The following is a 27,839-nucleotide window of genomic DNA, read 5'->3' as shown; positions in this document are numbered from 1 at the left end:
TCATGCCATGTCTGATCTAATCAGTGCCATGTTTTTGTCAGTGCATTCTCTAATGTGGGATGTTGCTGCTTCTCTCATTGGCTTAACATTCAGTTGGACAGGTGGGCAGATCCAAAAATACAGTCAAAGAGCCAAATGTGACAGAAAAAAACCCAGAGCATCAATGGCATAGCAGCTCATCTGATTTATCACAGTTCACAGGTTATTGGCCGTAAAACGACTAATATGATCTTGACCTTGATCACTGTGTGTAATATTTACTAAAAACGCTGCAGGAGGAGTGATGATTCTTGTGATTTGTGGACAAGCTCATTGACCCATTGGCTAATCATCTTTAAACTTCTGCTGAATTTAAATAAAGGGTTTAATTCCTGTTTAACCAATTAACTCGTAACTAATAACAACACAGTTAATTCCCATCATTTAAAACAGAGAAAATCCTCCATTTCAGAAGCTGGAGCCTGCACATCCATCATATTTGTGCCTAACACATTAAAAATATGTGATTATTAAAATAAATCAGTCTGTAGTTATTTTCTGCTGATATACCTATGGACTAAATAACAAATTAGTAGATGATCAATCCCACCTTAATTAGTGATATAAACCATATGTGACATATGTTAATGGGCTTTGGTCGTTTGACGAAGGCTTACATGATGTTTGGATGAAACTTGCTCTGATACAGCACATTTGGAACAACTTGTCTGACAGGTCCCATTAGTGGCCTGAGCCAAGCGCTGAAATTAAACCATCAATAGGTTTTCAAAGGGAACCCATGCGTGGTCTTGTTTTTGTCCACCTGCCTCTTATTGTGTGTGGTGCAGTTTTCCCTACTTACAACCCTGACAGATTTTCTAAGAATCTGGCAAATCTCAAATTTCCAGCAGGCTTCGCTCCATTAAATAAACCCAGTCCAGTCATTAGGCCAACCGTCACAGCTGGCTAAACATTATAACATGGGCTACCAACTGGCTAAGCTATCAAGCCATCACTATGTGATAAATGGGACTGCTGGAGAGTGTGAGAGAGTGCGTGCTGAATGTGTTTGTATGAATTTTAACTTCCAGTCCAGTCAATTGCTTCTCTAACCACCTGTTCTATCCAAACACTCTTGCAGGTAATGGTATAGTAAACCTGAAGCTAATCAAATGAATACAGACTCAAATAGGGACCTGTTACTGCTAGGAAAAGGAAAATAAAAACACAAGCTACTAGCGATATCTCTTTTCTATTCATTCTACTATTTCATTGCAAGGTATGACAGTGTGACAGCGACCCATCATGCATTTGTACCAAAACCCTGAAAGCCATCATTCATTTCAGTCTATGTGAATGTAAACAAGTCAAAAGATCTCCTGTGAAAAAGATCTATTGTGTCTGCAGTACTGATATTGAGGCTATTTTCTTCCTTTATTACACAGTGTACAGTAATTAAAGTGTTGACAGGAAAATAGCACAAAGAGACAAAGCTAACAAAAGGGCCTGGGCACACTCAGGAAAACTGGATGTTGCATTTTTGTCACTTGCTTCTGCAATCATATCCAAAGAGCAGATTTCACCACTTCTACAAGCATAGAATATCCATGCTCCCTTCCTTTCTCTTATCCAGTTCAGGGTCTCAGGGGTGCTGGAGCCTATCCCAGCTGTCATAGGGCAAAAGGCAGGCTACACCCCAGACAATTACCAGGTTTATCACAGAGAGACAGACAACATTTCACATTCACGGCCAATTTAGAATAGCCAGTTTACCAAACCAGCACATGCAGTCTTTTGGACTGTGGGGATAAAAAGGTGCGAGCTCCACACGGAAAGGGCCCAGCAGGAGGGTGGATTCAAACCCAAGACTTTCTTGCTGTAAAATAACAGTGCTAATCATTGCACCCCTGTTTAAAAAGATCTGTAGCATCATAGCTGATACTGGGGTTATTTTCTTCCTCCTTTAAACAATGTACCATAAGTAAAGGGTTGCTAGGAAAGAGAAGCAGCTATAATACAATATAATATAGCCTTAAATACAAATATCTTTGTGGTAAAGACGCATTTAATTGAGAAAACGGCTGAGTTTCTTCAAGCACACTGTTTCTAAGAAGAAGAAAAAAAGAGCACCAGGAATACAGCTAGCCAACAATAAAGAATAAACATGAAGTGTTTTTTTGTAGTGCAACAACTTATCAAAAGGCTTGGAATAAATGATTTCCTTCCTTTTGTTGTACTATTAAAGCCAAGAATGCCTCTGATTTTAATCATTTTAAATTTAATTTTGTAATTGCTTTGCATTCATTTACTGTGTTATCTTGGTGTAACGCTCATTTCCTTGTGAGAACAAGCTAATTATTTAGTTATGACATGAAAATAAACATTTTTATTACTCTTCCAGCACTATTCCTCCTCCTCCCTTTCTCATGTCTCTATCTTTCCCATTTCTATAGTTCATCCCCACTAAAATCTCAATTCCTCACTTAGACTCACTCCATTCATGCCGTCTAGATTCCTCATCCTGCATTTTTCCCTCCACATCTCCTTCGGCCTCTCTATCTTTCCCTCAGGCTGCTGCTTCCAACCACCATCCCAGCAGACCTCAGCAACTACCAGCTATTTGTTATCCTTTCTTCCAACCCTCCATCTCCACAGTGGCTACTTGACAGGGATGAAGGAAGAAAACTGAGTGAATGCCCACACACATGCACGCATGTGCACACGCACCCATGCACATGCTCGAAACATCATGCTCTATGCGCACCTTTACATTCGCACATACACATAAAACTGCACATGCACAAAGCTCATTACCAAGCCTATGTCACACCCCCTCTTGCACTCTCTAATCATTGCTGTTCTGACTGCTGCAAGCTGGACTGATACTGATAACAACAGAAACACACACACACACACCTAAACTATATTTGCGGATATACTGTATTGACTGTCATTCATTCCCTAAAAGCTTACTACATGTGCAAAGTCATCAGAATTTCAAAAAAAACCTTTAACTTTAAAACTAGCTCTAAAAAAAGCACACATACCTACCCAAAGTACACATTCTGAATAAATACAGTTTGCAGGACATAGTCTTAAGAGAGTTTTAACAGTGTGAAAGGACAGACAGGATAATGGGGAAAGTGATAGATGCTGGCGATGATACCCTCCCTCCTTGTAGGTCTTTTTCTCAAAGCCACAGTCATCCATTTGTCCCACTTATTGTTTTTTTCCTCAGTTATTATCTCGTCTATTTCAGCTCCTGTTTCTTTATGATGCATCATTTGGCCCTTCTTGTCATTATTCTTCCATCCCTCCCCACACTGCTCCCTTTCATTTCTCTATTTCTCTACAGCAATTCTGGTCTGGTCCTTTTCTGCTGTGTCCAGTACCGGGCATTTCTTTGGCTCCGTTTTGCTTTGGCAACATCACTGCACAAAAGATTTTTTGTTGTTGTTGTTTTTAAATCTCAGATGAAAGTCATGTTTGATCTGATGCTTTACAATGCGTGGGAGGGCACTCCTGGTTGCACGCTAACAGATCAATATGGGCTGTTTTGCAGCAATGTTTCAGATTCATTCATCATCAGTTAATTAGTCAAAATATGTAAAAATATTGCTTCAATTAAACAACATCATTACAGTTTCATTACAAATCCTTTGAGAGCATCTGCTATATCAGTTGGTAGATAGATGAAGTGTTCAAACTGAAAGGCAGCCCAATACACAAACATGCAGGAAAAGCCATCTGATTGTTCAGGCAACTAGCCAGACACTGTAACCCCCTTAAAACTGAATATCCGAATGGAACAAGAAGTTTGTTAAAGTGAAAATTGGTGGTGAGCGGGTGGGAATTGATTCTGCAGAATGTTTTGGCTATTAAAGCACCAGCCTATACAACTTGTCAAGCAATCACATCCAAAAGCTAAATCATTAAACCACCATCCAAATGGCCACATTGTAAGGCTAGACAAAGTAAGTGGATCAAGAAACAGTGTCATGGTTGTGGCTGAGAGTCTGCCAGCTAATGGACATGATTGTCAGCTACTTTATCAAGTAAGGTGGATACAATATCACAGGGTCCTATGCTAGCAATTTCTATGAACTTTCTTTGGTAAATGATCCCATTTATTTTGATGCATTCGTACATTTCAAATAAAGGTTGATTCTCTTTACACCCTCTACGGCTCTCTTGCCATCTACATGGGTCCATTCACATCCAGCACAGGCAGTCAGATTTCCAATAAGATGAGCCCAGTTTGCTTTCTGGTAAGCATCAGCCTGGACTGCTGCAGTGCTGTAACGGTGGATAAAAATGTCAAATTGCTGTTCACTCCTGCTGGTTCCAAATCTCTCAGTTTATCATCCTGCTTTTTCAGTAGGTCTCTAATTAGCTGCAGGATTTTCATTAGGAGACTGTAGAGTGAGGTAATAACCTTCAAAGGTTGGTTAGAGTTCTCTAGCTGTAGCTGGAAGTTTTAAGTTTTTAGTTAACATACCCTTGCTGTAATAAGAGCTTGTTGTGACATGATGGTTGAAAGTGCGGCTTTCTGATGAAGAAGTGGGGAGTTACAAAATCAGATACGTGAAAATTAGATTTTGAAACTGTTGCTTTTGGTCTGTTTAGAATGTGACATTAGAGCAGCACGCTGCAGTTAAAATATTGTGATGGTGAGCCAATATTGGTGATTTTATTACAGTTGCCGGGGCATGTAACTAATCTATTTTTTCTCTGTTTCTCATTTCTGCTCCGCACTGTCGGAATAATCAAAACTCATTTTCTGTACCCCCTGGCATTCTCCTGTCTCTAATCCCAAATCTCTCTCTTCTACCTCTCTCCATTCTGTTGTACTAGTCCACATGGAGCCGCTCCCTTTTCGTCACTCCTCCTTCCTGTCAATCACCCTCCCTTTTTTTTTTTGCAGCAGTCTTTCCGACTCTAAAAGTGATTTTCTCTTTTTTGTATTCTGTCAGCAAGCGTCTTGGCATATTTTCCCCTTTTTACAGGCCTCTTCTCACCTTTTACTTTACAGTTTTGACACAATTGTCAACTCAAAGTCAAACGGCTTAATACATCTCAAGCAGTCTGAACTTGAGCGACGCAACATTCAAGTACCAATACATAAAACGTGAAATTTCATCAGACGGATGGTTATATTGATTCATATAAACATGCAATAAAAGCAACAAAGGATGAAAAAGAATGAGAGAGTGAAAGAAAACCAAGAAGGGGGATAACAAAAATATATGTCCATGCCTTTGTGCAGTTTGTCTGGGAGGAGAAACTTCATCTAACCTCACTTCTATAAGCATGCAAGCTCACAATCTAAGCATCCTATTCTTGCAGGAAAATTGTATTTTAAGCCATTGAATCTAATGAATTACAAAAACCTTGGCTTATACTACTTTTAAATTCATTGTTACTGCATGGCATAATAGACTCCTTGTATTGACATCCTGATGTATTCTTTTTTATAACTGAACATGAAAAAGTATGTCTTGGGTCAAACTATAAATATTTGAGGGCATGTGCATGAGCATACACAGGATTGCATTTACATAGTGTTGTTCAAAAGATAATTTTACTGCATTTGTTTTCTTGGCAGTTCAGCCAGAGGCAACGAGTACAACAGGTTTCCAACAGATCCGGCGTTCCTATAATGTTTTTTCTAACAACTCTGTGCATCAAACCAGGTGTTAATGATTTTGCTTAAACCTAACTTAAAAAAAGACATGTTCATATTAGCCGTTGTATCGTATAATATAAGATATGGAGGCTTGCTTTCAATACAGAATTAAAAGATAAAGTTCAAACAAGAAGGTATTGCAGTGGGCTGGAATGATCCAGGATGGCATTGCAGTAACTTGTGTAATGATCAAATAAGTAATTCAATCTGATTTTTATACAAAATACTCTCAAGCAAATAAAATTTGAATGTGCTCCAATGTGACGGTCCTTCCAGCTGACATCGTAGAGAACGTGATGGACACCCCCCTGCGTTCATGCACGCAGATGTCCATAAAGTTGCAATAGAAGTGCTTTAGTATGCAATGTTTTTCAAAGGCATTCTTCAAACAATACAAATATGAATTGTTTTGGTGCAATTCAGGCATATTTGCTCACTGAAGATACAGTTGCTCTGAGTCTATTTCGCACAGTTAATAACTATTCTGGAACTCTCTCCCTCTAAATTTGAGATCTGTGGACTAAGTGGTCACTTTTTAAGAAACAACTAAAAACCCATCTTTTTAGACTTACATTTAGTTAACTTGCATTTAATCTTTTTTTTTTTTTGGCTTAATTTGTTGTGAAGTACTTTGTGATCATTGTCTCAAAGCGTGCTATATAAATAACAATAACATTTTACTTGCTTACTTACTTATTTAAATAATTGTCCAGACTGCCAAGTAATAGGTCTTATTTCTAAGGAATGTAGTTCGCTAAATCCACAGATAACGCAGCAGGACAAGTCAGCAGAACTTATGCATATCCCACTTTAACCTCATACCATGCACATTTTCAGAAGTGCTGTCGTATACCTATTATTCTGATCTAGTGTTATCCTTTAAACTGAAATATGCAAAAACAGATAGTCTTCTTTAACTTGTGGACAACAAATTTAACAATGGTCTTTTATTACACTAATCAAGTAAATAAAACAAAAATAAGAAACAAGCAAACGTTACTGGAAAGACACAGGTTACTGTAGAACAGCGTCGACTAAAAAAAAAAATTATACATTTCCCCCTCGGTCTCTTAAAAATGCCAGATGAGCCTCAGAAATGCAATTACGTAGTTTAATAGAAAAAAAAACCACATCTTTTTTTGGCATAGCACACTTAAAAAGGAGCATTGGTTATATATTTTAAATGTCACAGTATGTTTTTTTCAACTGTACTGCACTTCAGATTCTAATAGAAATTAAATTAAACAAAGGATAATGCAGTGAGTTTAAAACAAAATGAGTTTTTATGTCTATGTCTGTGATTTTACAATTTGAAGATTATTAATTAAGCAATGTGTCACTTTAATTTCTTTATCACATATTGACCTCGACCTCTACAATGCCATTAGTTCGCTCTTGGGATAAGTGAACTTTTGTGCTGAGTGTAATAAAAGTCCCACAATCCTCATATATCTCATGGGGAGGAGATGATATTACTATGACCTTAGCCTCTGACCTTAAACCACAATAATTTAATCAAATCATCTATGAATCTGAGTAAATGTTTGTCTGAATTTGAACATATTAGTTAAAGTGAACTATCAGGCTATGAGAATCAGGCATGAAGACACAGCTGGTGTGTAGGTTTATAAAATGAAAAATAAAATTACTGAAATATCGAACAATAATGTTGAAAAAGACATACTTAAAAGAGCTATGAGAGCTAATTAAGAAAAAAGGAGAAATAGACTAGTGTGGCGTTATACTGCAATGAGTCAAAAAGAACTGCGTATAGAGGTATGTTTCTCACACTTTGTTCAAGCCTTAAGCCTTGAGAATTGAGAGAATATCTTTACTTGACCAAACACGCATGCATTTTCCAACGGATTCGATCCTGGCTGATGAAATTACTAATTTAAAAGCTATCTCCTCAAAGAAGAAGCTGTCTTCTCAAATCTTTTGGCCATCTTTTCTGTCTCTAGTGATTTCCAGAGTAATACTGTATGTGACATCAGCTGCTAAATGGCAGAAGGAGATAAATTTGAATCACCACTTTAACACAAGTATACGAAAATACTGAAGTGAAACTAATTTTATAATTTCGTTTTTGGCCTAATTAGAGTTTTTCTGTATGTTTTTTAATATTATATGATAATTTGATTACCTTTGTCAGTCACTCCATGGGAGACTGCCTTTCTCTACACATTATATAACTGAAACATAGCCAACAAATGCTCATAGATTTCACTCTTACAGTATTCTATCATTTATATATTGGTTCAACAGCACAACAAGAGCTTTGTGACATGGCACGTTATCCTGCTGGGAGCAGCCAACAGAAGATGGGTATACTGTGGTCATAAAAGGACGGATATGGTCAGCAGCAACACTGTGGCATAGACTGTGGCACTTGGTACTAAGGGGCCCAAAGTGCACCAAAAAATATTGATGTACTGTTGATACAAGGGAGAATAGATCCATGCTTTCATGTTGTTTACACCAGATCCTGACCCTACCATCTGAATGTTGCAGCAGAAATTGAGACTCATGAGACCAGGCAGCATTTTTTCCAATCTTGTGTTGTCCAATTTAGGTGAGTGAGTTTACTGCATTCAAATGGCCTGCACAGTCACCAGATCTCAATCCAAAAGAGCAACCTTTGGGATGCGGTGGAATGGGAGATTTGCTATCTGGATCTGCAACAATTGTGCGATGCTATCATGTCAATACGGACCAAAATCTATAAGAAATGTGTTAAGTGTGTGATATGAAGAACTAAAGTAGTTATGAAGGCAAAGGGGGGTCCAACCTGGCATCTCTAAGGTGTATATCTTTATAAAGTGTCACGTGAGTGTCGAATGCATTGGTAGCACATAGTCAGTATAGAGCAGCAAATGTCCGATACACTGTGCACTTCAAAAGGAGAAACCAACAAATGTTGTAGAAGGATTTGGATAATAGTGGTTTGGGTAATACTTGACGCAGTCTCACAATGTTTCTTTTCCTCCTTGTGCTGATGTTAACACTGGCCCAGAACTACATTTCAGTAACCACAAATATCAAGATCTTTTCAAAATGCAACGTGGAACTTGAAAGAGGCCGGCCTTTCAGGGAATGGCAGACATGCAGTCCAACATTGTCAGCAACAGATTTTCTGTTTAAAGAAACTGTCCAAAATTGGTTTTTTTTTACAGTGAACCCAATTTAACGTTTTCCTTTGATCTGTTGGTCTGGTAATCTGGGTGTCAAAGGCAAGAGAAATTGTCTGCACAAGTGAGAGAAGTGAAATAACCTGGACCCTTTAGAATGACATCAGCCTATTCAAACCTATTCTGACTGTGGCTGCCATCCTTTTCATGAGTTTCATGTGAACCTCTGGTTGGTTTAAGGTCACAGGAAACTGCAGAATTCACAAAGTCATGCCACAATCTCCATTTTAAAAACTTGAAATATTCATATTAGCCTTGTCTTGTAATACTTCGGATACTTCAGGCTCATTTTAGCCCTTAGGTAAACTAAGCAAATTTAGGATTTGGTATGCGTTGTTTGTTTTTTAATAACACTGATGTTTTTATGAGCTGAAACTACGAATTTGCTGCAATATATTAAGCATAAAATCTGAAAGATTACACATGAAAACCATATGTCTTCATATCAACAATATGTGGGTACAGATGTCTACCTGACTGAGTACTGACTGATCTTTAAAGCTAGTAGAATATTTTGATTGGCTGTCTGCCTGCCTATCAATTAGATCGGATATCTCATTGTCCATCTGCATTGCATTGTTTCTCTGTTTGAATCTTTACCTGCTTGTATACTTCAGTCTGCTTCAGTCTGTCAGCTCATCTGGCACTTTAAAGACTTTTCCGCCTGTATGTTGATCTGTCTGCACGCATGTGCGTCTGCCTTTCTGCCTGTCAACTTCAGTGTGTTTTTGAAACAATGGATTCTGGCAGCATTGTCACTTGTTTTCTCCTTTTTTTCTAACCTCCTCAAACTTTTATGGTTGTATTTCCCCTGTTCTCCCACTCCTCACATTTTCCCCCCTTCACTTTCCATCTCCTACTTTTTCTTTCCATCTGAAACTCACACTCCACCATCTCCCAAACTGCTTCAATGCCACTATCCTCTCCCGACATTATTGTCTGTCCTTCTTATTTCTGTCTCAGTCTTCTTCCTCACCACTATCTCTCTTGCTGTCTCCCAACTGCAAGCAGCAAATAACACCACCGATGCCGTTTTCCATTTGTTGTCTGAGTCGTAAAAGTGCCAAGAGCACAGCATGTGTCTGTGTGCAACAGTAAAACAAGGTAACCTTGAAATGAATGGTTTAGGAAGCTTTGTAGAGCAACATATTAGATGTGCTTTAATGTACATTTTTATACCAGAGAGTACTATGATTTTCGAACAACACTCACACACTGTTTTAACAAGGTTGTATCTTAAAAATGATATTGTTAAGGTGTCACATTTTTGGCTGACTATATTGGCAACACAACCAACACAAGCATTTGCTGATGAAACTGGAAAAGTTTCCATTTAAAAGCTGCAAATGATGAAGCACTAATGCTGTGCTTAAAAGTCTTTTTTACTAAAGCTACAGGTGCTGTACTGCAGATGACTCTAAACTAAACAGGTGGTTGGTGTGTGAGTTTTAGCCATTGTAATTCACAGTGTTACACTTTTGTCCCTTTTGTTTTGGAAGAGTTTAGGTTTAAAAAGTGCGTCATTGGTCCATTTTCTGCCCAGAGGATTGTGATTGTTCAACTACTACTTCATGCCTGATTTTTTGGTACTTTTATTTTCCCTTTCATTTGTGCCCTCTGCTTTGGTGCATTGCTGGATGGGGAAAAGATATATATACTGTACATTTTGTTTGCTTTGTGCTTGTCAAAGCAATTTTGAGTCACCGGGATACTGAAATATTAAACCTTGCCTGACCACGAACAGTTTCTATCCCTCAAACTCTACTGTGCATTGGAAATCAATAAAAGAAAACCAAAAATGACTTTTAACACCAAGTGAAACAAAGCAAATTTTGTTTTTTTCACTGACAAGTTTTTCTATTACGATCACTGACGTTTTAATGAAATCATTAGCATGTTGTTCTTGTTAAAGAATAAAAGCAATTAAAATGGCACATAAGTAAACACTGTGTATGGAGGTCACAAAGTCTCATTATCCTGTCAACACGAGTGTTAATTGTTAACTGTTATTTGGTAGATATGTTTCCTTGAAGGGCACCCTAGGTGGTCAGGCAGTGTCATTTTTGAATAGTTACTTTCCACCAGTACAGTCTAACGACTTTATTGCTCATACTTTCTCTTCCTTATCTGACTAGGTTTGTGATAATTCTGTGATAGCCGGAGATTTTAACGGTTATTTTTCTACAACTAAGGACAGATCCCCTCCCAAACAAATTCAAATGTCTACAAGGGCCAAAGCACTTTTAGATACTTGTAACAAACTTGATTTGGTTGATACCTGGCGGACTCTTCACCCTAACGATAAAGAATTTACTTTTTTTTCTGGTGTTCATAGAACAAGTAGTAGAATCGATTTCGTTTTCACCCCCAAACGATCACTGGGAAACATTTTGAGATGTACAATAGGTGATATTATTATATCTGATCATGCGCCGGTTTTTGTTCAGCTAAGTGATCTAAATCCTGTCCCTCGGTCTCATAACTGGAGATTTAACAATTTTTTGATTCACGACCCAAAATTCGAAATATTTTTAACTGATCAGCTTGAACATTTTTTAAAGGTTAATGCAACCCCTGAAGTTTCTCCAGGCCTGCTTTGGGACACCCTGAAGGCTTACACCCGTGGGCTGATTATATCATATTCAGCAGGCCTGAAGCGGAAAAATCAGATTGAGCGACGAAAATTAGAACTGGAATTGCATGAACTGCAAGCTAAACATAATGATTCACCTTCAAAGCAATTAAGGAATGAAATTCAGGTGGTTAAAACAGCTTTGGAGGCACTACTGACAAGAAAGGCTGAGAAATCTCTTTTCTTCATGAGGCAGAAGTTATAAGAGTTTGCTAATAAACCTAACCGCTATCTGGCCAATCTTCTTCATAATAAGGGTGCTGGTTGTAATATCCCATGAGTTAGAGACTCATCTGGTTTATCTAAATATGACAATTTAATTATTAATGATACTTTTAAAGCTTTTTATAAGCAGTTATATACCTCCCAGTTTAAATCCACCACTTCTTCTTAGGACTAAACTTACCTAAAGTTACTGAAATCCAAAGGGATGATTTATGTAAACCTATAAAGCAAAGCGAAATTTTGAAAGTTATTCAGATGCTTCCAAATAACAAAGCTCCGGTTCCGGACGGGTTCTCGGGGGAATTTTTTAAGAAATTCAGTAAGATTCTAACTTCCCCAATGGAGGCTAATATTTCTCTAATTTTGAAGAAGGGGAAACCTCCTGAAGAATGCGCTTCCTATAGGCCTATATCTGTTTTAAATCTTGATTTGAAGATACTTGCCAAGGTCCTAGCTATACGTCTTGAGCCAATACTACCTTCGATCGTTAAGAATGATCAAACTGGTTTTATACGGGGCGGTATTCCGCACATAGCGTGAGGCGTCTACTTAACATTATTCAGCACTCATCTTTGTTTAACCCCGAGGCTCTTTCTTCTTTTCACACTTGAAGAATTTGGTTTAGGTGACAACTTTGTTAAATGGATCCAGATCCTTTATACTTCCCCTCTTTCGGCAGTAATTACCAATGGTCATAGCCCTTTGTTATTCGCCCTAGCTATGGAACCCCTTGCCACAGCCATTAGGAAGGATGCTGCTATTGAAGGACTCTGTTTGAACAATTCTCAACATAAGATTTCACTTTATGCAGATGACGTTTTAATTTTCCTAAATTCTCCTGCTCACTCAATTCCTAGATTAGTTTTGTTAATTTCCCAATACGGCTCCTTCTCAGGCTACAAGATCAATTTTTCTAAACGTGAGGCTATGCCCCTCTCTGTTATAAATGAGGTTGATCCAAACATTTCTCAGCCTTTTCGTTGGTCTCCATGAAATGTATAGTCTGAACTACACCCCTTTAATTCAGACCATCAATCGCGATTTGGATAGATGGTGCAGCCTCCCTCTGCCTCTTTTAGGTCGTATTCATTTGGTCAAGATGAATATCCTCCCTCGTCTCTTGTATTTATTCCAGATGTTACCGCTTGCTCTGTCCAAAAAAGTTTTGTCAAAATTAAATGGTTCAATTATCTCCTTTATATGGCGTAAGAAAAGACCTAGATTGAGATACAGCTTTCTGTGTTTGCCTGTTCAGAAAGGCGGTCTTGTCGCTCCCTCCTTCCCACAATCCCTCTTGGCCGTTGCGGAACCTGCTATATATTTCCTCAGGTAAAGCCACAGTTCTAACACAAGATAATATGGTGTTAAAGAATATGCTCACTATTTGGCGCAAAGTCAGGCGCCTGGAAGGATATTATAATTGTTTCCTATTCATGAAAACCCTGACTTCTTACCTGGTCTTCAGGCTGGTTTTGGAGACTGGTCTCAAAAAGGGATTAATACAGTGGGTGATCTTGTTCATGAGAACTCTCTTCTTACTTTTAATCAACTGAAAAGCAAGTTTGGTCTGACCAATAAGGATTTTTTGAAGTACTTTCAGGTAAAGCACTATATTACTTCTAAATTGAAGGATTTTAATGGAGGGTTTGGTCTTTCTCCTATAGAATCACTCATGGTAAAAACTACCCAACTAAAATGTATCACTAAAAAGATTTATAACATTCTGTCTGATCTTAGAATGGATAACTCTAACAAAATCAAGGGCCAATGGGAATCAGATGTAGGCGCCATAGATGCTGAAGCTTGGGATGAGTTGTGTTGTCTTACTTTTAAAGCCTTGGCATCTAATTCTATTTGGGAAAGACAGTTTAAACTTATAAATAGGCTTTATATTACACCTGAGAAGAGGCACATAATGTTTGCAACTTTGCCTAATCTCTGCAACAAATGTCAGTCTGCTGTTGGTTCCTTTTTTCATTGTCTGTGGGGCTGCCCTGTTATTCTACAGTTTTGGAGATCACTAATAGATACGCTATGTATTATATTTAATTGCCGACTGCATCTGGGTCCAAGGACTTGCTTGTTAGGACTAAATGATGAGCTACCTGCCGGCTTTCGCAGCAAAGATCTCCTTCACATACTGCTACACTACGCTCGAAAGTGCATTATGGTACTGTGGATTTCTGATAAGTCAACTGATCTGTCAACCAGTGGCTACAGTCTGTGATATGTATTGTGCCAATGGAAGCCTTCTCTACGGCACTTACGGACAAACCTTTCCTTTTCTATCGCACATGGGACCCTTTATTGGCCCTTCTGGACACTCCTTCTGCTCATAGGTTGAAATCGGGCTTACAGGATGTAGCCTGGCAACAAAGGGACAATTGTTAACCTTTTTCATTGTCTATTACTATTGCTGTTGGGTTATTCTTTCTACCTCCCAGGTCCTGCTATACATGTAGATGCATCTTTGTCCTGTATATGTATATGCTGGTGACTGCTGTTTTCCTGCTTTGCAAGTAAAAGTTCAATAAAAAAAAAAAGAGAGAGACTTTTTATTTGATTACATTTTATATGATGGTTATGCAGAAAAAGTAGAATTGGGCTGAAAGATCTATTGCTTTATGACCTATTCATGTTGTGTATCTCATGTTTTTAAAGAGTAACTAAGTAACTAATTACTTGTGAAAATAAGTGATCAGTAAAGTAACGGGATTACTTTTTTGGAGAAGTAACCAGTAATTAGTTACTCATTACTTTTTTTAAGTAACTTGACCAACACTGTCCAGATGAACAGAATCAACTTTTTGGGAAGGTTCCAAGTAAAGCTTCAACATGCAACAAGAAGAAATGGGAGTGAGACGAAACATTTTCATGAGCGTGCAGTTTATTGAAAACAACGCTTAAACTGAAACAGGCTACACATCCATTTCTTCTTGTTGCATGTTGAAGCTCTACTTGGAACCTTGTTAAGATCCAACCACGCAAAATATGATTTTTTCCCATTTTTCAAGTGGTCTTAAACTTTTGATTGGGACCGTATATGTATATTTTAGCTTAATTTTTTACAAAACACTTTAAGATGTTTTTAAGGGAGTAAAATCAGATGAGGGAGAAATGAACATTATGTAGGAGTAGGTAAGGATTTTCATTTTTTGGTGTTAACAGATAAAAACCTTTACCTCTGGTCAGGGACAAGGACTGGACTGAACACAAGGAAGGTTAAAAACAACAACAAAAAAAACAGCGAATGTCCAAAGAAAAAAATTGGAAAAACATTAGGAAAGCCTGAAGAACTGTTGCTCAAGAAAACTTTGCAGGAAAGTCTGGCTCCATGGAATCAAAAGATAGAAAGAAATGTGAGGTGGCTCAAAGCTTTCACACACTACTTTATAGTATTAGACTGTGTTTGCTTTGTTTATTGTAAAATCTGAGTTACAATTTCATCATTGTTCGTCCGCCGTTGCACAACCCTGTAAACAATAAAACATTTAGCACGACCGACGATGTTTGTAAACCTAATGATTTCTAAGGCTTAACTATTGCACACCCCAGTGCTTAATTTTTCATGCAGAAGAGCTGTTTGAAATGGTCAAAGAGAAAAAGCTGTATAAATATTTAAACTCGAGTCCAAAGGAGAATACCTATTTTGAGCATTGCATTCGACAATGAATCATGAAGCAACTTGCAAAACCACAAATGCCGTCCTGAAAATTTTAACTTGTATGAAAGATACAGAAATAGAGTTTGATTAATTTCCATTCAGATTGTCAGCTCTACAAAGAAAAGCATAAAAAAACTCGACTGTCTGTATTCTGCAGCTGCATCTATTATGTGAAGAGGGACCGAGGAGGAGCAGAAAAAAGAATCTCTTCTTCTGACCGCAAGATTAAAGCTTTAGTCATGATGCTGTAACACTCGATCAATTTACCGAAGGTTGCTGAACTCTATGGCGTCTGCAAGAACTTCAACAAGACAGCTCTTTGATTCTTGAACACGCAGCGTCCTATGCATCTGTTTTGACAAGCTGACAAAAACAGCCTGACTGAGTTGCTTGCCATTGTCTAGTGTCTCATCTCCATCACTGTAAAGACGTTCACTGAAGAAAGTGAAACATCCGTGTCATTTAGTTGAATTGAATTGATCGGGATTTCTGGTTTGAAACTGTTTATTTCACTATACCTCAAATTAAAAGTAAACATTTAATGCACTGCAAAAACTTTTCTGGAGACAAACTGTTCAAAAACTGGAGACACAACCAAAGAAAATGTCTGAGTCTGTAGTCTCAGTGTCAAGCTCTAAGCACTGGATCAGCCAAAGAGACGTGTGAGCATAGATAGCTTATACAGTATGTATTCGGATACACTTCAGGGAAGTATAAAGAATTTATATTAAACTATACTGGAAAGGAAGAGACTTTAATTTGAGAAAAAATCTGTCATATTCATTTTATTTAAGTAGCTGTGTTTGCATAGTGTTAGAAATGTTGTTAATGTTAATGGCTGTTACATTACCAATCCAACACGTTCTCATTCCCAAATATTTTACGCTAGGTGACAAATTGTCAACCTATTATGCTTCCCTAAATGACGAGATTGGAAAAAAACCGAGGGAACATGAGAACCGTTAGGAATCAATCTACGCGTTTGTTCATTTTACTTAAATCGCTTTGGAAAACACTATTTAACGTCATTAAAGTGGTGGTTAAGGTTAGGGACAAAGTTAGGGTTAGGGCTGGAATACATGGCTGGAACGTGTATTACTGCGGGACCATCAATCTACTGGATTTCACCCATTAACCCGGCGCATAGCATAAGAACGCGGAAGGTCACCTTTGGCGTTCCTCAGGAACGTGACAAATCGTCGGAATGTTACGCCTCGGGAGTGAGAACCAATCTCATGGTTTAAAGGTGAGATGTTCATTTCATGGGTTTGGTGAGTGTGGGTTGGGAAGTGGTTTTTTTTTCCTTTCTCTTTAGCAACTGTTCAGTGCTTTATTTTGTCATTTTTATTGTATTTTTTGTGCATAAAAGGGAGCCTTTGTTTGAATAAATTCAGTCCTTCAAAAGAGAATTTATCTTTATTTCCAGCAAGTTCGTTGTGACAAAATCTTGATTTTACCTTAAAAAAATCATCTTTTTGCAAAACCAAAGCTTTTGTTTGTGAATTTTAAGGAAAAAAATAGATTTTTATGAAGTGTTATTAAGTATGTTTGAATCAGACAATAAGAAACCAATTTTCCATTATGTGCAAGTAGAAATTGTATTTTATTACACTGACTAAAGTAGAAGTTGAAAGAACTTCCTTGTAAAAAAAATGTGAGTGCTTCAATTAACTATTAAAAGAACAAATTAACTTGGAACTCACTCAAACTATCAGGTTTTACCAAAGTGAAAAAAAGATTTAAGGCAGAGGTCCCCAATCCCAGTCCACCCTGGGTCAACACACCTAAATCACATGATTAGTTCATTACCAGGCCTCTGGAGAACTTCAAGACATGTTGAGAAGGTAATTTATCCATTTAAATCAGCTGTGGTGGATCAAGGACACACCTAAAACCTGCCCTCGTGGACTGGGATCGGGGACCCCTGATTTAAGGTCTTTAGAATAAATTATCTTTTGAGTTTGTTTCAATCTACATTTATGATTCTGGAAAGATAAATATTTTTGACTTATTTTAAATACAAATTTACACTTTCAGTCAAATTTGAATAGTCTGAGTAAAACTAACACATTTAGCTGTAATAAATTAGAGTCATTTTTTAAGTCGGTTCAAAGTACATTTTTTCCGTATAAGATAAAGCAACATGCAGCCATTTTGATCAATTTTTTAAAAATTAAAAACTAAGCTTTGATGTTTAGAGGCATTTAAGCTCTCAGATGTGTCTCCCTACTTTCTAATTGGATTCGTTAGCAAGCGAGCTATGAGGCATTTAGATGGCATGGAGGTGGGGGTGGGGGGGCTGAACCTACAGATGCACAATTGAGTGCATGGACACACACATGACTGCACACACATATACAAGCAGATGAGTGGAGGGCTTTTAATAATCTTTGAAAAGCTAATATTTTCTTTCTGTTCACTTAGCCTCATGCTGATAATTGCCACTGGGTGCTGATAACTATTCATGTGTACATGATACCGACTGCATACTAATTCTGCAGGTGCAAGGTTGGCACTACGTCCAGAAAAAGAGGGGAAGGGGAGAATTTCTCCTCGCAATTCTACACTCAGTGGCTACAACGATTTAACAAACTTCCTCTTTGGCTCATTAAAGGTTTTATTAGATGAAGGAGGAAGAATCAGCAGACAGTGCCAAAGCTTTACTTGTTTTTGGTCTTAATATACTGCGAGCAAGTGTGGATCTGCAGCTGTATTTTTAATACACCCCTTCAGAGAAACCTTGTGTCATCCAGAAAAACAATGAAGACATTGTTTTCATTTTTTTTCATAATTCACTTTTTCAAAATACAGTGAAAATTCAACTCTAGTTTCTGATGTTATTAAATAAGAAGACATCATTTCAATGAAAACTACATATCTTTGGTTAGCTATGCTGAAAAACTGCATTATGTGTAAGCATTTTGAACTCTTCTGAATATTTGTTTTGAACAGTTCCAAACGAGAAGCCCAGCGTTATTTATGGTTCTAGCTTATTGAGAGTATAAAAGGTTTAAGTTCTGACCTTTTCAGTACACATATACATATACATACTCCTGGGGGTGAAACTGTGGGCTACAAGTCCCGTATTGCTCACCCAGTATGGATTTAACCAACCTACATGGCCCTTGAAGCAGTTTGCTGAGAACTGAACTGAGACATATATTACCGAGGCTTTTACAGCTGCATTTTTACCATACATTTTTTGCACATATGTGACCCAGCACAGGAACAGCTGGGCAAAGACACAGAAAGACAAACAAATCTCAATTGTGCACATAAACAAGCAAGTAATGACAGAATCAAGAACAAGAGGACACTCCACTATTTCCTGTGTTTGTTGTCTTAACTTCGTTGTCTGCAAATACAGCCCCAACTCCAAAGGAAATTTGTCAGGCTGTGTGAAATCAATTAAAGTGGCACACCTCTTCAAACAACATCTCAAAAATGTAATTTATGGAATATTTTCTGGTGCATAAACACACTATTTTGCACCAGATCTTTGTCCAGCAAATCACTTGGCTATGATGTGAAAACTGCTCGGCAAAGCCACATTGTTGGTAACAGCAATGCCCCCCCTCAGTGATGATACTAATAATGCTCTTTTGGCTGATGGTTACTTATAAAGCTAGTGGAGTTTTTATAAGTTTTTATCAGTTTAATAATGTACAAACATGATGCAGGTGAATATTTCTCTATTTGCATGTTTTCTGAATGCATTTAACCCATCTGGAGCGCAGAATGGACAAACTTTGAACAAATTGCGCAAATTGCGTTGACAGAGACATTTCATGGATTTTGAGTCATTCTGCGCTCCAGATGGGTTAATTGCGTAAAAGATTTTAATCACGTTAATGCGTTACCGTTGACAGCCCTGATAGAAAATAAACAAAGATAGACAAGTTCCATATCAATATGGAACTTTTACATTTTAGGAAGCAAGTACACCATAAATAACAGTTTTGGACTTTAACATTGTTTTCGGATGTTGTGTCACATAAACCGATGCCATTAAACTGATTCTTTTATATTTTTTGTCTTGTATTTATTAAGCCTAAACAGGACTGCACACCAAAAACAGGAAATTCACTGAAAGCTCCTTAATGCATGTTCAGTGCACTGATACTACAAGTCAAATTTTATGATCCCCTACTGTATAAGAATGTAAATTGATGCACAGGGTTTTCTACAAGTCTCAAATGAAAGACAACTGGACCAAATCAAACAAATACTCCATGTTGGGGGGAAAAGAGGAAATTTCAACAAGTCACTTTTAACAGCGCTACTCTCTTTTTCATTACAGGAATCAATATTACTAATTCAGACTCGGCCATGGCTGGAAGCCGGTCTGCTGAAACCATGCGAAATCATTAAGCTGCATTAGCTAGCTCTCAAAATCACACTGGTACAATGGTAAGCTTTTATTCTATAAAGCTGGGATAATTAATTCAAAGCTGGTACAGTGTACACTGTGTGAATACGACAAGGAATTGCAACAACACACACGCACGCACACACACAATGCTGTCTTTTACACACAAACACATTGAAATACTGTACATAGTAAACATGCACAGACACATTCAAAGACAGACGCTCAAGAAGGGACTTTAATGTGCACGAACAACAATGTGTGGATGCATGCAAATACTGTGAACTGTGTGATGATTAACAAATACAGAAAAATACTAAAAAGTGCACGCTCACACAGACACGTGCACGCTCTTTTAGCTGGAAGCTATGTTACATATTCATAAATGCAGTATTATATGACATCTCTCTCTCTTGCCTCCAACCCTTTCCCCTAAAAATAGACAAGAGCTTTACTCTGCGTGAAAGACAAACCTTGACGTCTTGAAATGTGATCTGTACAAGTAAGACGTGTGTTGGATTTGACACGTTAATGTTGCAATTACAATGTTCTGAAACATTTAGCCGCAAACTCGCGGTAGCCGGTGTTTGAATAAAGAGAGATAAGGGCTTTGAAGTGAGTTTTAATGTCAATATAGATATACTTTTACAAAATCAGTATCAAAGGTTTGATTTTTTTTTTCAAGTGCTGAATATTGAGGTGTCAGAGACAGCTGGTATTGTCAGCCACTTGAAAAGTGAGTTGTATCGCTGCAACTGCCTACACATATTCTGCATAGAAAAATATGGATCGCTTTGAGATATGATGAAGGCAGACGAAGAAACTAAAATGAAAAGAAAATCTGCAAGAGTGAATAAAAGAATAATACGAAGTATTACTCTCCTTCGCACTGCCAAGCGTTAACAGAAAGTCCAGCGACGTGAAAATATTTGAAACACTTAGAAAAATATGATGTTTAAAAGCATCTTCTCCTGCAATTTTCACTTTTCCAGTCTGATGTCTTCGATATTGTGTCTGACAGCCAGCATAACAAAGGAGCAAATGGAAAGAGAGCAATTCATTCACTCTAACATCAATGAGGGGACATAGAACGGGGCTGATAAAAACCAGGATAACGGAGAACAATTTTTATGAGGAATAGTTAGAAAGAATGACAGATCAAAATAGAGGGAAAAAAAGGATAATAGGTAGACATTATGGGACAATACCACAGCCAATTGCGGAAAAGAAAACCTGAGGTGACACCATGACCTCACAAAACGAGCACCGACTGAAAGAGTTGTGGTGACAACTTGAGAATGAGTGTGTATTTGTGTCTGCTGATGAGGTAAGGGCATTGATCGGCCGGGTTCTCTTGGGTTTCGCTTGACAGAGTGAATGAAAAATTGCTGTCTTAAAAAATATATTTACTCTTTGCTTCTTTTAAATCTCCTGTGCAGAGACATTTAAACTCACACTTTATTAGGTAGAACTTGCAGGTACAGGGGTTGGACCTCTGACTACCTTAATTCCTTGTGGCATACGTTCAACAAAGTTGGAAACATTCCTCAGAGATTTTGGTCCATGCTGAACTGACATCAACACGCAGTCTGTGGATATTCATCATGTGAATGTCCACCTGCTCCACCGCATCCCAAAGGTGCTCTACTCCTGCTCTACACAGGATTGACATCTGGTGACTGTGGAGGTCATTTAAATGCAATGAACTTGCATTTGATTGGCTGAGTAAATAGTTGTGTTAATGAGCAGTTAAACAGGTGCACTTAATAAAGTGGCCAGTTAGAGTATGTAGCTCTATAATCAAAGGAGATGGATTACACACTTTATTGAGACAAAATTACATACTGTTGCTTTATGACTTGAATATGAGTCAATATTTTGACACAATGTAATTTAAAAACGGTGTAAGGTTGATTCTTTTACAGACTCTTGTGGATGAGTTTTGTCCTTTAGCTGATGACAAAATTACTGTTATCAAACACATAACACTGCTCCTCAAAGATGAAACAGGCATGCTCTGTGGTAGTTAATTATAGTGTGTGGCTTAGTGTTGTTGCAAAACAGGTGAGTGTAAGCAGCTTTTGCAGAATTCATAGAAATACAAGTGCGGAAAGCTCACCTTTATATGTTGATGCCGATATGCATATTTGTTTTGGCAAGATAAATTTTGCCAAATTTGTTCAAGTTATTGTGAAGAATTTCAGCACAGTGAAGCACATCACTTCACTTCTAATCAAAACTGAATTATAGCAGCAAACATCAATCATGCTGTTCAGATTTAGCACCTTCTGTGTTATTATGTGGCAGAACATCTGAGTTGAGAAAACAGTCACCAGAAAAGCTTCCTGATGCTCTACAATATTATTTTTCAGGAATATATCATTCATGGATGGATGGATGGATGGATGGATAGAGGTCCATGCTGAAATGTGGCTGAACCTTACTAAGCACTTTGGATTTTAATCTGTCAGGGAAAATTAATTCAGTTCTCCACCTTATAGTTTTTCTTTCCTATATTCTAATCACCCGTTAAATTAATTCACTTCATTAATTTGCCAAACAAGAAACAAATTGTTCATCTTACTTGGGAGGCACAACAGAGTGCCATCCAGCATTTCTTATGTTTTTATTCAGCTAACTGTGAGAAACTGAGATGTGTGCCTGCCTCTTGCTCCACAGGAATACAACCTTTGCAATAATTCTCTTCCTGGAGGGAGGGAGTATGTAATTGGTTCTGTTTGTTTGTCTATCTGTCTGTTTTTGTTAGTAGTCTAGCGTCCGCAGTATTCAAGATATCATTTTCAAATTTTGTGTGATGGTAGATGTGGTGGAGGTGTGGCTCAGCTGCAGAGGAGGGGTGGTGCAGTGAGCTCAATGCTAGACTTTGGGGAATATGAATACCTAAAGGTTGGCTAAGCAGCTGATTTTGAACCTTCATTGTTAGCACTCAAGGTCAAAGCTGAGTTAAAAAAAAATACATGCAGCCATATTGAGTAAATATATTGCGATTATTGCTTTGCAACAATTCCACTAATAAAAAACAACACTAGTACTTACTTGGGTCAGCTCTGCTTGACTCGACTCGGTTTTTAGAGTTTTACATTAGGTGATAGTACCTGGTACCAGATACTTTTTTCTACTCGTCTGGGATTCCCAGTGATGCGATCCGAAAATGTGACGAGAACAGACGTCATGACTCATGTGATCAGCTCTCATGAAAATCAAAACAAAAATGTTTTTTTTGAAACCTGGCAACAAGGGAAATGGCTGCACAAAAGCAACATTGCGGTCCTCAAGTCTGACAAAAGCTATACTAATCCATTGTTTTGGTATTGGTGTCACATACTAGTGACGCCATTTACCAGCCTGATGTCATCATACTGTATTGTAAGAAAAAAAGGCTGACGTTTAATTTAAACAATGGTAATGTGTATGTATGTGCACATACCTGTATTCTTCACGGGTGAAGACAGGGATAACAGAGGGCTGAAGGACTGTGATCTCTACCAGAGTTGTATTCTTCATTACAGGCTCACCATGATCGTATGCCACCACCACCAGCTGTCAAACAAATATAGACAAAGCCAGAACATCACCACGCCATTGATACCCACGCCCCTGCGAGATGGCTGTCTGATGCCGCCGCCGCTCTCATTTACGCTCGCTAAATGGGATGTAGCCAATGCGTGACAGCCCCGCAATAAACCAGAATAAATTGTACTTTTCTCTTCCTGCACATGATTCAGATGGGATTTGAAGAACAGAGAGGGTGTGTGTCCCACTGGTGTGCTTGACTTTTCCTGCCTCGGCTTTTATTCTTCATTTAATTGGGGGGCTAACTGCTGTTAACCAGGCCCAAAGGATTCCTAATGAGGGCCAACCTTAAATATCAACACACTGAAATATTGTGTTTCCTTCATCTCCTTTAGTCAGGTGAACGCTACAGCTCATGCATCCTGTTTTATATTCATACAGTAACTAGTGTTTTAAATAGGAAACAGCTACACGCATAAATAACTCTTTAGCAGTTGGGAACTTGCGACATGTGATAGTTAAGTGGCTTGCTGATTCTCATCACAACTATTTTTTCCTTCCGACTGAGGATTTCAATTGGTTTCTTTGCACAATTGCTTACGCACGCTGAATTGCCCACCAAATTCATTTTTTTTTAATGCTGTGGTGTCTTTAGGCGAGCGAGTTGGGTAGTAATTAGCTGCACATCATTTAAACCGTCTTTACTGTGTCTTTACTGTGTACGAGAACATTAGACAAGGTTTATCTCAGTCATAAGCCAAATCTTGTACTCAGTTTTGGACTAGTTCATTTTGTTTGAGTTATTGGAGCAAACAAGGTAGAATTAGTCCCTTGAGCGATATCTTCAGAGGATGCTGAATCCTTGTTGTGTTAATTAAAGCCCAATGAAAAGATGAAATTAGCAAGGCCCATTGAGGAATACAGCTGGGAGAAGGTAGATTTGAAACTAATAAGCTGCTGCAATATATTTTGTAGAGTGGATAGGGAATTGTTCAGAGTTCCCTGTTCATAAGAATTACATGTAAGCAAATCAAATCTGGAATTAGTAATCTAATCATTCTGACTTATTTTGTATGATGTCGTTCCACGCCCCCACCTACTGAATACCAGAATCCAGACGATAAAGCCAAAAGAAGGTCACCAGGATAAATGTTATCTAAATAACAACCGCTGTTATGTAAGATGATGCAATTAAACACTCACTACGCAATGGCTACATTTAATGAAATATAGGCATTATTGAATAAGACCGAGTGGGCCGTGACTTCACAAATGTAAAACCTGGTTTCAGGGTTTTAACAAAAAATACTGCAAAAGACTTGTAATGATGGGTTTGATGTAGCAGCAGTTCAGTAAAGTTACATCCATAATTTGAAGATGAAGATGCAATATTTGTAGTTTTGCCTCTATACACCACAGTCGATTTTAAATAAAACAATGAAGATGACTCAAGTGCAAAGTTGAGTCATCTTCATTGTGTTTTACCAAAAAAAAAAAGAAAGAAAAATTGATTTTTAAAAAAGACGTCTGTGCACACTTACGCTGAACTTCATGTTCGGCTCCTCGTTCAGGTTCACTCTGGTAACCACACGTCCGGTCTGTTCTTCTACGCCAAATATACTGGCTGAGTATGGATACGCCTCCTGGTCCACCTTATAACGTACTAAACCTGCTGGAGTACCCTATGATGACAACAGAATAATATCCATTTTAAACATTAAAATAAAAAATAAAAAACTTGAAGTTGATTAAACAAAAAACTATAGGATGAAATGCCTCATGCATGGTTTCTGGAAAACCATTTCTTTCTTTCTAATATCTTCTGAACTGTAATTAAATAGTGTGGTGATGGCTATGTAATGAGTTTTGCAGTATTTAATATCTAAAGCAATTAGCAGGGATCCAAATGTTAAGTCTCTATATAGAAATAATTGTGAGCGTTATAAGACATATCATTACTTTAAATAAATGCGGTTCAAATGGTCGTGAATTAACCTCTTAACTGTTGCTGATAATGAGCAGCCATAAGTTACTATGACTGATTTGACACAAAATGTCAGGAAATACATACATTTACATTGTAATATCCACATATTTTAAGAAAATACTCCGTATTCTTTAATGAGCTGTGCCATTCTGAGGAGGAAAAATAAACACACCAACAAATTAGACCTCTGCGTTTAAAGCTTTCCTTGAACTTTAAAAATACGCGCTGACAATGTGATAAAACTGGTGCTTTTGCTAGTTTATTTTCAGAAAGGAACAACATTTACAGCAACAAAAGTTGGTCCTTTGGCCAAAAGTCATACAGTATATCTGCCCTCTGTTTATTCTCAGGGGACGAAAGGTTTTTGCTACATGTCTTGCTTGTCATACACACTTTATTTACTTTATCTCCCTTAAGGCTGTAAATCCACCAGCGAAAAAACAACAATGACAAGTCCGCTAAGGTCATATTTTCACACTGAAACGCTGAAAGAGTAAGGGCAACGGGGGAAGTTAAAGAGAAACTCCAGACAGACAAAATAGATATTTTTAATTATGTAAACAGCCATTTTTCAATCCAGCCATCAAACGGTCTAATCTGAGTTCACTTTTGCAGAAGCACTGCTGTTGCGAGCAGTATTTCAGCAACTGTCTACATTGATGTAACACTTTCTGTCATGGTCCTGGGCCATGTTGGCCCAGTATTCTTAGTTTCCTTGTATGTTTGTATTTTGTTCCTTGCTTAGGCCATGTTTTCTGAGTTGCCCTGTTGTGTTGTTCCCTAAGTGTTCTCCCTTCATGGCTCTTACCCCCTGTGTGCCCCTCTGTGTATCTGTGAGCCCTTGTCTCTCCTTATGTTTTATTCCATGCTTCCCCTGCCCATTATGTCTAAGTTCTCCCCGTGCTCTCTCTTCCCCCTGTGTGCCCTCTATGTATTTATGAGCCCTCGTCCCCTTTCGTGTTTATTCCGTGTCTCCCCTGCCTGTTACGTTGGTGTTCTACTCGTGCTCTCTCTCCTCCTGTCTGAACCTCTGTACTTCCTGTTTCACCTCTCCCGTCAGTGTTCAGTTCACCCCGCCCTGTCTCGTTATGATTATCAGTGTCACCTGTGTTCCCCGTGTGTTCCCACTTCCCTCGTTAACCCTCTGTGTATTTCTGTCTGCGTCTCCCTCTGTTCAGCGTGACGTCGTCCCTCATGCTGCGTGGATTTCCCTGTGTCTCTCTCTCCGAGTGTTAGTTTACTTTTCCCAGTTTAGTTTTGTATTTCCTATGTTCTGCCTCTTCGGCAATAAAGCTGCCTTTTGAGTTCATCCCCGTGTGTGTGAGTTTTGCATTTTGGGTCCTCCTCCTGCTTGCCACACAGCCGAGCCTTGACACTTTCTTGCACAACAGCTCAGAGTGAGTCAGCAAAACCCGATGCTGATAAATTCTTGAAAGTATTTGTACTTTCGAGGAATACTTTAGATCTGGAGGGTATAAATGGAAATTACACAGAGATATATGAATATTATAGGCTCCAGCGCTCAAACAAGGTGCTATTTAGTACCTTTGAGCACCGGGGAGGTCCTTTATAGCATATAGCCTGGACTTTATAATGTTGTTTTTGACCCAAGAGAATTTCTCATGCTTAAATCTAAAGTATGAAGCAATTCAGCTGACACAGGAAGCAGCATGCGAAACAGTGAAAGGAAAGCGGTGCTTTAAAGAGGCTTATGTGAGAACACTGCTGGTGTAGAAGATCCTGCATGAAGAAGGAGGAAGGAAAAATAAGCTCATGGCATCTTGAGCAGTAATGCAAAATAAAAGCACTCCCAGTGCTTTTTCATAAACACCTGTTTTGTGAATTAAATGCATCAGCTGGTTTATTTTTCTTTCTAATATTTTTAAAAAAGTGATTTTCCCAGTGTCGCTGCATGATTCAATGAAGCCTCGTGAGGTATTCTCACATACTGCCGATTATGAGAATTCTGTATGAGCATGTTATCACCTTATTAACCTACAGTTACATAAATCAGACTCACATAAAACAGCTAAACCTCGTTTTACAACAACCAGAATAAAGCAGTCTACATAACAAGGATGCTCAGCATTAAATGTTCTCTTGAGATTTCACCTTGTGACACACTGAGGTATAAAAAAAAATAAATACTCCACTAGAGAAAGAAGTGAAAATGTGTTAAAAACACACCTACACACACACTGACTGAAGACAAGCACCATTATCTTGCATCATTCCAGTACACAATTTGAGGAGCAGGCTGTGAAACAGTTTGATTGAATAGCTGCATCTGATAATGCTCACCGCAGGGTCAGAGTCATTGGCCATCACTGTGGTTACGATGGTTCCCTTGACAGCATTAGGGGCAACCATGCCTCGGTACACTGACTGGCTGAATACTGGAGAAAAGTCATTCATGTCCTGGAGAGAGATTTAACACAAACACAGAGATGGTACGGCATTAGCATTTTTAAAATACACTGCACCAAAATGCTTTTTGTTTCCTTGAAGTTCCTGAAATGTTGAAAATTTTAATAACAGCAAATTACTGTAGCAGTTTTGTCATAGGAATATATAT

At 38.2% G+C, this 27,839-nt stretch overlaps 1 protein-coding gene across 3 annotated transcripts in view; it reads right to left on the bottom strand.

The window, feature by feature from the left end:
• Nucleotides 1-27,839, bottom strand: part of LOC146626696 (protocadherin-15-like) — a 200,125-nt gene that overhangs the window by 56,803 nt on the left and 115,483 nt on the right. For all 3 annotated transcript variants that reach the window (XM_085360748.1, XM_085360746.1, XM_085360747.1), the window contains exons 23-25: nt 27,566-27,682; nt 24,819-24,959; nt 23,192-23,304 (exon numbers count right to left, since the gene is read on the bottom strand). In XM_085360748.1, coding sequence (XP_085216874.1) covers nt 23,192-23,304; nt 24,819-24,959; nt 27,566-27,682 — 371 coding nt within the window. The remainder of the gene's footprint in view (nt 1-23,191; nt 23,305-24,818; nt 24,960-27,565; nt 27,683-27,839) is intronic.

Source organism: Diplotaxodon limnothrissa, linkage group LG8 (genome assembly GCF_057381915.1).
Source record: "Diplotaxodon limnothrissa isolate DT_005_m linkage group LG8, D_limnothrissa_male_GT1.1, whole genome shotgun sequence".
Taxonomy (NCBI): domain Eukaryota; kingdom Metazoa; phylum Chordata; class Actinopteri; order Cichliformes; family Cichlidae; genus Diplotaxodon; species Diplotaxodon limnothrissa.
This window is presented reverse-complemented; position numbering and strand designations above follow the sequence as displayed.